Raw genomic sequence first — 11493 nt, 5'->3', positions numbered from 1 at the left:
AATTATCAGCACGTATTAATTGCTGAAGTAAATGTTGCTGGTACTTACTTTGTTTCCTACAGAAAAAGAAAGTGTCTGAAAAAGAGGAAGAAAATATGCTCCTGAAGTGGTGTATGTCTGAATGAAGAGGTGAGTACTCAAAAAACTACAGTCATAACAAAATCAGTCCATCTGCTTAAATAGCCGTATTTTGTTTAGGAATTAAAGCAGCAGTTTAAGTAAGTTAGAAAGAGTTATAATGTCGTGGAGGCGAGAAGTTCTTGAACTCCTAAGTTGTTATCATTCTAGGGAAATTCCTCATCGAAGATCACTTTAGTTTCTCAAAATAAAAAGAAATAAAACCATTTCCAAACAATTTATTTTAGCAAAACACTTTGCTTTACATTTATTTCATTATAATTTGCTGTGTTATATTTGAAAAAAAAAAAGTAATGCGGTTTTAAGAAAAAAATTTCAACGGCTGTATCGAAAGCCTGATATATTCTTGCATCTGCCTTCCAGTTCAGTGTGTGGACAATGCAAGCGTCTTATTTTGATTTTGAGTCTCTATAAATGAACAACTCTATTACTGAAGTTAAATGAAACTTTGAATTGAAAAAAGAAGTAGTGCTTTTACAAAAGAGGTTAAAGATAGTTTACAGTGTTTTGAAGGATTTAAAAAAAAACAGTTGAAAAAATAAAAGTGGTTGAAATCATTGATGAGAGTTTGAAATGGTTGTTGGCTTTTGCAAAAGCAGATTGAGTTTTCTGTTAGTAGAATAAGTTTGCTGTCATTTGGATTGCCAAAGCATGAGAACTGAAGGATGTCTGATAACCTTTTGCAGATGACATTTAAATCCTTGTGCGAAACCTGCAAGTAATATTTTTTGGAGAGTGGTAAATCTCCATAATGAGCCTCTCTTTACCCATTTAAAGTTAGTGAGCTGGCTGGGCGTTCTGCAAAATCTGCAGCAACCAGTTAATCCAGAGGATTCCTCCTGATACACCTTTCCATAAGTAGGGTGTCCTGGTGATTCCTCTTGCAGGCCACAGAGAAACAAAATTCAGCCCACAGCCTGGTAGGAAAATTTCCAGTGACGAAGCCGCAACACCCCTCAGCAGAAGGGGCTGAAAGCTCAGCTTTGCAAAATTCCAGCTGAACTAAGCAGGGATCCGCCAGAAAATAATCTCAGACGTGGGGTCCAAGTAACGCCGCTCCAGAGAAAAATAACTGCTACACAGTGCTCCTAAGCAAGGCAACTATAAACAGGTTTTTTTTCCCGTCTGCCACTCTCCAGCATTGGAGGCTCGGGAATAGGTTTGACGCCGGTCGGGGAAAGCTGTCGCGGCCGGGGAGGCGGCACTCTCCTCCGGCAGCCCGCGTTTTAACTTTTGTAGATAATTACAATCCAGAGAAGAGGAGGAGGGGGGAGAAGGAAAAAAAAAAAAAAAAAAAAAAAAGAAAAAGAGAAAAAAAAAAAAAAAAGGAAAACGGAGAAAAAAAAAAAAAAAGCCACACACCCCAGTATCTTAAAATAGCGAGCAGGGAGGGGAGAGGAGCGGCGGATCCTCCCAGCGCGGCGCAGGGTAACAATGGTGCTGGCGGGGAGCAGCGGGCGCCCTGATTGACAGCCCGAGCCTCCTAAAAAGGCCGCGGAGCGATGGGAGAGATGCTTATCGGCGGCTTTATATAGCGGGGAGCCGGCGCCGCGCACCGCGGCCCAAGCGGCGGGGACAGCGTGGACACAGCGGGGACAGGCTCGGGGACAGGCTCGGCGAGCCGGGCGCCCATGCGAGCCGGGCGCGGCTCTGGCCGCCCCGCAGGGGTCCCGCCATGCACGGCCAGCCCCAGCCCCAGCCCGGCCCGCAGCCCCCGGCCGGCCGGCCCAAGGCAGGCAGGAGGCGCTACAAGACCTTCATGATCGACGAGATCCTCTCCAAGGAGACCTGCGACTACTTCGAGAAACTTTCCCTGTACTCCGTCTGCCCGTCGCTCCTGGTCCGGCCCAAGCCGCTGCACTCCTGCGCCGGTAAGCGTGACGCCAGCGGTGCCCGCAGCGGGGATGCGGCGGGCGCGGAGCCGGGGGTCTCGGACGAGCGCCTCCTGCATCTCCCACTGCGTCCCCCCCAACCCTGCCGGAACGAAGCCCGGCTTTCACACTCCATCCCCACTCCCTGGGTTTGCCAGCGCTGGGATCGTTGTTAGTTACTATCAGTAACTAGCAGCTATCAGTTAGTTATTATCACTTTTTAGTTACTCTCAGTGTGTAGTGGTGGGGTTCAGCCCAATCCGGGGTGTGCATTGGAGCCAATATATCAGTGCTAAGGAGTCCTGTAGAAATCGTCCTTCATCTTATGCACATTGAAACCTCCAGTGGTTTTTTTATATGTCTGTGTGAGTACAAAGAAATTAATAGAAATATTCTGAAAAGGAAAAAAAAATCTATAGACGCAGTTTTTCTACCCTAAATTTTCTTTTTCTTTGAAAGAATGTAGGTTATTTCTTAACAGCAAAGATGGGAAAATACTTGTAAAGATTTTGCCGACACCACAAATAAATACGCACAAACGGCTCTGCCCTGCACAGGCAGCACAATAGCAATCGGGTCTTGACCATGGGCATTATAAAATTTCACAAGCGGACTGGTCTAATGTGGGTGTTTAAAAATCCACATTAAAAGTAAAAGCAGTATTCTTAGAATACATTCCAGATTTTAAAAAATATTTTTAAACATTCCTTTTTCTGGTGAAGCAGGCAGTTTTCCAGATTTCTGTTCTTCCCATAAGGCCATACTTCCAATGGTGACACAATGTGTCAAGAGAAATGAGGTGATGAAACTGCAACTTAAAAATTCATTCTTCAAAAAATCTTATCTATTGAAAAATATTTGTAAAGGACTAATTACCAATAAAAATAATGCCTATTTCAAGGTCATAGAATTACATTTTTCCTCTTTGCTGAAAATGTTCATTTTGACCTTGCATTAGGTTGTGTTTAAAACCTCGATGCCTGTTCTTTGGCTTAGGTTTGCTGGTTTAGTTTGAGATGTTTTATTGCTGAATATAAATAAGAAGGATCTTTTCAGCTCTTAGCAGAGCTGTGCTGACAGAAAACTTGCTGTTAGCGTACCCTAAGAGTTTGACAAGTAGAGTAAATCCTTGCTCCAAGCATAAATCTTCCTTCAACCTCAATATTTATTTTGTAAATACTAGTTATTAAAGATCCAGAAGGGATTAGGGGGCTGGATCAGAATTAAGACCCATGATGACCAGCTTTTGGGAAGAAGTTGCATGGACAATTTGATCCTCCGTCAACATTTATTTCTTCCAACCGATTTGTGTGTGACATCCCTTGCCTTCCCTAACTAATTGCTGACATATTTTATATAAGAACTAGTTGTTAATCAAGATATTGCTGACAAGGGAATTTTTGAGAGCTGATCCCTCACTACTGTGTAGTGAAATTCAGTGCTTGGCCAAAACGTCCTGAAGGGGTTTGGTGTGTGGCAGTGACGCACGGAGTGCCTGATTCTGCCTGCAGACCTCAATCCACCAGGGTAAGGACACCAAGCCTCTTGGCTTTTCTCTCTTTCTGTACAGAAAGAGGAAGAATTAGAAAAGAAAGTTCCTTTAGCATCCAAAAGGAATATTAACCTCGATATTATCAGTGTCCAGAAGCATGTACAATTACCTCAGCATAAAAAATATGGTCTGAATGTCACCTAATAGATCCTCGGGATTTTGGATGGGTGAGGTGCTTCCTAGCAGCTGGTGTGACTCCCACCACCCCCCATGGAAAAAAAAGAGGGAAATTTTTTAAATACATAGTTCTGGGTCAAGTATAGCAAGCATTGTCTTTGCAAGGGTGATGTATATTCAGTAAATAATCATTAATAATCCTCATATGATTCAGCAGTGGATTGAGAGTGATGCTAGTGAGTCTCTTGTGGTTACTCTTCAATTAAAGCCTTATTTCTCTTTGTGCCTGGGATCTTTAATGAATTTGCCCTCAAGGTTGTGTTTCTAGCCCAAGCTCTGGCCTGTCCCTATGTCAGTTTGGGTTGTGAATATCTGCTTCTATTGGACTAAGCTGTATGGAATTGCAGCATTTGTGAAGTGAAGTACACAGAGAGATTTGCTTGTGGAATTAAAATCACAGGGGAAAATACTATCAAGTCCACAATTCCAAACTGTCAGATTCGAAGGTGTATAGGCATAATTCAAGTCTTATGTGTATTAGGCTATGGGAATTTTTTTTTATGAAAGGAAACTATTGGCTAAGAAATGGACAATACCACAAAAGATACCTAAATGTGAAAGAATTTGAAAAATACCCAGTACAAAGAATTTGAAAAATACCCAGTACAAATCTGTAACTAAACTAAACTAAAGTAAAAAACCAAACCCACAAAGACACACACACACAGAGTAAAAATAAACTAAAAAACTCCTCCCAAACTACTTGGGGGCTAAAGGCTGCAGAAATATAGCACTATAGAAATACTGTATGGCATTTAACTTACTGCCTGAGTTTCCTTTGCCTCCGGAGTTAATCAGGAAGGGAGTGAGCACTGAGTCTCTTCATGATCTAAGAAAATGCGTCTTAACCTAAACCACAGAGATTTGTTACTGTACCATCATAGCTTGGACTTGGGAGTGTTTGAAACTGATGGAGTGATGAGTAATGAGTTACTCCACTGAGGTAACATCTCCTCAGTGGCTTTTTCTCAAGGCAGGAGAAACTGCCTTGAGAGGCAGGAGTCAGGGTTTGAGATGTTTTCATGGGTTAAAGAGTTAATATTTCTTTCATCTTGGGTGAAGTCAGAGAAGGCTGATAGGCCTTTATAATTTATTTGGAGCTGAAAGACATAAGATGTTGTACTTGTGCAGTGTGTGTGTTCAACAACATCCCCAGTTAATCGAAGAGAGATCAGAAAACTTTGCAAGCCCAATAGAAAAGAGTTGTTCTTTTGGCTCTAATGAATTGCTGAATATTTAACTGAGTGCATCTGAATTGGAACAAAACAGATTTGTCAAGTATCAGCAGAAGGTGGTGGAAGAAGCATTTGGGACTCTTCCGGTGAATCTTGAGGTCAAAGATTGACATTTTAGTTGTGAGGAGCATTTGTGAGGTCTAACGCAAAGCTAATGCAATGTCGCCGGTCTAATGCAATGTCGCTGGGGAGATTCCCATTGAAGAGAGCTTCAATTTCTTTTTTTTGAAAGAAAACTGCAATTCCCTGTGAAAATGTTCCATCATTAGTTTAAAATTTGATATATGAACATGTATTTATGTTTATTGAGCAAAAAAAAAAAAAAAAGGCTAAACCAGTACCAAATCTGTACCAAATCTGTAACAAAATGCTAGTCTGGGTTCAGAGGCATTTTGATTAAAATTTTAAAGACTAGAAATATTTTCAGATGGTGATTAATGCCACTTACTTATGACTTTTGGGCTGTGATGGCTGAGTGAAAATAATATTTCTCTCTTTTCATGATACTTATATTTTTATTGACTTTTCGTATTATGTCACCATTGATTAATTTGTATAAATAATGATACACTGTTTATATGCTTGGTTTGTTACAGTGGTTGCTTTTTCACCGAGCAGAGTCCTATAGGAATCAATTTTCAAATTGCATTTAAAATTTAATTTTTCAATTAAAAATATTTGTAGGCAATTGCTACTCCAATTCTAATTTGTTTCCTCTATTTGTATTATGTTGGTTTAGTGATAGATTTAGAATCCAGTTGCCTTATTGGTAGTTTTGGGCATGGTAAAAGAATCAAAGGACACTGTCAGTGTGCAGTGTTACAAGGTCAAATTAGAAAAGCTCCTTATTTATCAAAGAAACTAAAACAGTTTGGAAATGAAAACTAGGCTGGGGTGTGGAGGGGAGTTGTGTGCAATCCTTGGTCTTAGTGGAATTCGTGACATTGTGTGTGGGTAATCAGTAATATCGGTCTTGGATGGCCTTTTTAAACTCTCCAAATGAATTGAGATGGCTGGATTAGAAAGAATCGCGTTGCCTTCAATTGCAGAGTTCAGTTATTTCAGCAAAGTTGGTAATACAAATTGTTAATTGTCTGTGATGTGTATTCATTTGTACCAGGCCTCATTCCAGCTCATTAAAAAACCCTCAAATTTGAATGTATCTTAGTGGTTTATAATTTAAATCCTAATGAGCAGCCGAGTAATTTATGTCTATGCCAAGGTTTTTTACTAGTCCATATCTCAGGTAGGGCTGTGATGATTTCTCTTTAATTGCTATACCAGAACAACACCTTGCAAGGCAAAAATATACCTTGGATCAGTGTGGCCCTGTTTATTTTATGAGAGAATTGATATAAAGAATAAGATATAAAATATTTACCGATGTTTTAGGGGAGTTGTCCTGAAGAGGATTCTACTGTTATATGTACATTTAAAAGCGCTGTAACTTCAGGAAGTGAATGCAATCTTAAGTTTCTCCACTTGTTTTTTTTGCTTTTTTGAAAATTTTCTTCTCTTCTTGCTGCTCTGTGCAAAAAGTTTCCTTTAAAGAAGATTAATAATTATTATTATTCGCTCTTTTGAAACAATTTTTGGGATTTTTAGTTTGGTGATCAGATCTTTTGGTTTGTTTGGGTTTGTTGGGGTTTTTTTAACTTTAAAACATTCAGGATTTGTGTGGTTGGGATTTTAATGTATTCAGGTGTCTAATACAGAATTGTTCAAATCTTGAATTCTTCTCTTCCAGTTCCATGTCTGTCCTCTGTTGTTCTATCTTAGGATGAACTTTGGAATAACCCCTTGGTTATTCCAAAGGGGTCTTTTGAACTGTCATTTTCCTCATATAAATGATATTTTCTGGATTAAATTCAGCGGTACCTGCAGCCGCTGGGGCCTTTGGGGAATCATTGTTTTGGAGATAAGCTATGAGGTTTCATTCTTCTGGTCCTCACCCCGTCTCCTCAGCCTTTTTAGGAAACCATGGTGAGAAAGTAGATTTATTGTGAATTGAAATAGCTCAGTTTTTATGTGCAAACTCACAACAAAAGATTCCTTCCGATTATCTTTTAAAAGGTCTTGATACAGGCAAGGCTTGATTTTGCTGTGGGAAGTTACTTCAAATTGGAGTGGAAGCCATTTCTGTTGCTCAAATACCTGCTGAATCTTTTCCTTTACATTGAACAGATTTTGCTATGGAATTCCGGGGGGAAAGGCAAAACGCTTGGGAAAGGAAAAGGGAATCCATGTTGTGTGTGTGTTCCAGCACGGGGAAAAATGAAATGCCGTCCATTTATCGTGCTTCCAGTCTGGAATATGACAGATGGATAAATCCTGTTGAATAAAGCTGATGTGGAATGGTGGGGGCACCTTCTGCCAGGCTCCCTTGGACTCGTCCCGCATTCCCCGAGCGTGGCATCTGCAGCTGGGGTTGGATTGTCTTCCCCCAGGACACTGCCGGGAAAGCAACGGCATCCCAGGCAATAGTGCAAGGTCTCAGAAAGAGTTTTCTTTCTGTGCTGTGTGAAGTGAGTGCTCAGGAGATCTACATGTCTTAAATGGCTCCTGAGTCCATGAAAAACCTGTGTCCCAAAATGTTGAGGGAAGCAGGCCAAAATGAATCTGTGTGTTTATACAGGAGGTGCCAACCTAAATTGCAAAGCTGAAAATGCCTCTGTGTGGAAATCTGCATTGCTGCCAAGACTGTTTGGGATTTTTGCTGATTATTTGTAAAAATATATGAATTAAAAAAAGATACTTTGAAAACTGCCTGTATTTATTTCGTTTAGCTTACAAAGATCAATAGAATTCTATAGTTGAGTAGCAAAAAGTAAAGGCAAAATTAGAAAGGAATTCTATTAGTCCTGAGAAATACAAAGTGCTTCCTCTATAGATGTCTTTGATCCAGTCTTTGTGAAGCTATTGAGTATTTTTAATAGATATAAGATAGTTCAGAGATAATATTTCTGCCTAGAAATGGCAGAAGATGCAGTCACAGTTACACTGCTGTCTCTGAGCATTCCTCTGAAAACCCAGAAAAGTCAGGATTTCCTGTCAGGACTGTGTCCCTGCTCCTGTAGCAGGATTTATTCAGCTGCAACATTGGGAAAGTCAGAGTTTTCTCAAATTCTCCAAAATTCCCTGTCTATTTTCACCCTACAAGGGAAAGCCTGTCTGTGGATGAGGAGCACTTTATCAACTGAGGTAAATGAAACAAACCTATGAACTGAAAGTGGATTCCTCTGTAAGTGCTGTAGACTGGGCACAGCAGTTAATTTTAAGGAGCCTAGTGTTTTTCAGGGTGACCATCTTGGGTTTTAAGTGTTTTGATGTTTTTAGCAGAAAATCTAGTTCAGAAATACCCAAAAGTGGCATATGGGGGATAATAATAATGAGCTGGGTGATGATAAATGGATACTTGGAGAAATGCCTGTTATTTTTTTCTGTTGGATTATATGCAGTGCTAGATACTGCATTTCAGAAGGAAACCCAGATTAAAATCTGGATTTGAAAGCAGATCTCAGGACTGAGCAGAGAAATCTGTCTCTAAAGAAATTTCAGTGCTAGATATTAAAATATCTGTAACAAAGAGTGACTTTTGCTTTCTTATCTCAGTACTGTTAATAGCAAATAAAAGGATTTCATGAATGCAAAACTACAGTGAACAAACCAGAAGATCACACCCCAGTGATTGCAATAAAACCTATTGTGGCAAGTAATCAGCATTGTGGTTGTGGTTGGGCATGAATAAGCATTGTGGAGGAATGCTGTAATAAGAGGCATTAATGAATCTAGGATTCCACTGGGAAAATTGACACCTACGCCTCATTTTCTAAAGCCTCACAGCTGGCACTGAAGCACAGTTTAAATCCATCTGCACAGTGAGTTAAGTTTAAATGTAGCACTTTCATTAAGTGTCCTCAATTTGGCCACTGCTCATGGAGACTGCACAATGCAGACTGAGCGCCATAATTATTTTGAGGACTTTTATTTAACTTGCTTCTGTAGAATGCAGGAAAAGACCATCTCATCCTGTAGAATCAATGATGCTCAGCATTGCTGCCTTCAGGACAAGCTGGGCATGAACAGGGGCAAAAATCCTCACTGTGGAAGGTGAGGAAAAGGAACTGAGACTGTTTGGAGCTGATGTGTTGTGTGGAGCTCCTGTCACTCCACCAGGCTTGGGGAGCAGAGCAGGGCAGTAACTAAGGAGATTTTGTATTTTTTCTTCTGTTGTGTTGAGCAGTACATTTCTTTGCCATCTGGGTGCAGTGACGGACAGCTCCCCAGATCACAGCTCTGGCAATGTACGGATTGGGGCGTTGATCCACCTCCAGGATGGATTTTCTGCTGATAGGAATGTTGTGAGCAGGTTTGGGTGATGGAACAAAATTTATGCCTTTCCAGTTCAAAGTCACTTCCATGCCCTCGGTGCAGGCCTGTGGGGAAGGCACATTTGCATGGAATGCACACAATGGATGGCAGAGCCAGAACTGATGGTTGAGTCAGGAACTGAGCTCTGGAGGCACTTGCTCAATGCAGTGGCGTAAGTTTTTTCCAAAAGAACTGCTGGGCTGGAGAAAGGTTTTGCTCTGATTGCTCAGAGGATTTAATTACTTGATTCTGATGATCTCTTTCTTCTGCTCAGCCCTTGATAAGTTGTCCAGTGTTAGAAGTGACTGCAGCCCTGCTTGGAGCCACTGGAAACCTGGGTTTGCATTTGCAGGCTATGTACAAAATCTCATCATATCCAAGTGAAAATAGGAGAAGTCAGAAAAATTGATCTTTTGGATTATTGGTAGATTGAATAATCATTATGTGTCTTTTTCAGTTCCGAACAAAGAAAATGTTATAAATTTAGCTTGATAATGGAGAGGTTTAAAAAGTAGGTGTATGTGTAAGATCAGATCAGAGAAAATACTCGATCAGGAATAAATACTGAAAACTTGTCTTCTAAAGGCTGAAGCAAAACTTTATACCACTTTTCTTTTTACGAGACATTTGGCAAAACAATGAAGTTACTTTCAGTATTGCAAAATTTTATTTATTTTTCAAGGAGAGAAAGTTAAAACCAAACCTTTTCAGTCATTCCTATGTAAGAATTGCTCCAGCTAGATTGCAGAACCCAGAACATGTTCAAGAGCTTCACTTGCTAGGAAGCAGCACTTCTTTGGAAAATTTGGGACTTATTTTTTGATCTCACTTGTATTTGTGTAAAGTCTGTAATAGAGTAGGATCACAAGGACAAGCTAATGGGAGCTGAGCAGTAGAAGTCTGGTGTTATCCATTATTTCTTGGGTTCCCAGGACTGTGGGAGAATTTAGCTGAGAGATTTCTACCCCAGCATTCCCAAAGCTACATTTTAATGACATCTTTAAAAATATAGAGGTTTGTATTAGGACCTGGCTAAGACAGTAATATGTAGTATTTTCAATTTTCCAGTATTTTCCCTTTTCTTCTCATGCGCCTTTACATGCATGAGAGGAAATTCTTGGCCAGAACACAGCTCAGAGCAACACCCAGATACCAGCTGCATGTATTTCAGGTGTTTGGGAACAGGTGAGATGCATTTATGTTACTAAAGAGAAAGATGAAGAACAGTCTTTAAAATAAAACCCCAACTTTCTGAATATGGACATCTGTACTCACATTCAAAATCTTTGGACTGCAGGTAGCACATCCAGAATACTTAAGCTCTGTCTAAGACACAGAACCTGAAAGAACCGTAAGAGACAGAGACAAATCTGGTGGGTTTTTTTCATTTTCTCTCTTTCAAAAAATCACACCTTTTTTTTTTTTGTTTGTTTGTTTGTTTGTTTGTTTTGTTTTTTTTAATGAAAGGAAAAAAACAGTTTTCCAGAACTTCCCATGCAACAAAATTACAATTCCCTTTAGAGATGTGATTACAGAAAATTTGCAAATATATGGTCTTCTTCTCCTAGCAACAACCTTTCAGTGACCCTAATGTGTTTGGATGTGTATGTTCAGGTCTTATCTTGTAAATTTTTTTACATGCCAGTGGTTTCTATTCATGTAGTTCGTTGTCTGACTTCAATGGGATGACTTGCAGAGAAGGGGTTGAATTGGAAGTATTTATATTTGGCCTGCATTTTTGATAACCTTACTATTCATTTTTTGGATTTTCATCAGAATAAGAGTTTTCCATGTAATCAGTCAGTCATCTTTAAATACTTGGCCACCATTTGCCTTTGGATATTTCTTTTAATGGTTATTTTGCAAGTGACAGAGCAGTTAATGGCTGTGTTTCCTGCCAGTGAGTTGTTTGTATTTGTTTTTTTTTTTTCCAGACTGGGATTTATTTCACCTTACAGGGATTGAATTTCATCTGAATTTAATTCTAATGGACATCTTGAGAATTAATGTTGAAGCAACAAGTTCCTGTACCTTTGAGTGTGCAGGTGCCTATTGCCACATCCAACATAGAGCTGCTTATGTTGATCCATTAAAAACCAGAGCTCTGTTGTGTAAGCACAGAAGGATTGAAGCCTTAATAAAAACATGT

General features: G+C 39.9%; 1 protein-coding gene across 1 annotated transcript in view; it reads left to right on the top strand.

The window, feature by feature from the left end:
• The first annotated feature begins 1535 nt into the window (after positions 1-1535).
• BARX2 (BARX homeobox 2) overlaps positions 1536-11493 on the top strand; it is a 33288-nt gene continuing 23330 nt past the window's right edge. Inside the window, exon 1 of the mRNA XM_036397593.2 lies at positions 1536-2009. Within this exon, the coding sequence (XP_036253486.1) occupies positions 1814-2009 (196 nt within the window). The 5' untranslated portion in view covers positions 1536-1813. The remainder of the gene's footprint in view (positions 2010-11493) is intronic.

Source organism: Molothrus ater, chromosome 22, assembly GCF_012460135.2.
Source record: "Molothrus ater isolate BHLD 08-10-18 breed brown headed cowbird chromosome 22, BPBGC_Mater_1.1, whole genome shotgun sequence".
NCBI classification, from domain to species: Eukaryota; Metazoa; Chordata; class Aves; order Passeriformes; family Icteridae; genus Molothrus; species Molothrus ater.
The sequence above is the reverse complement of the archived record's forward strand: the minus strand, read 5'-3'. Positions and strand labels throughout refer to the sequence as shown.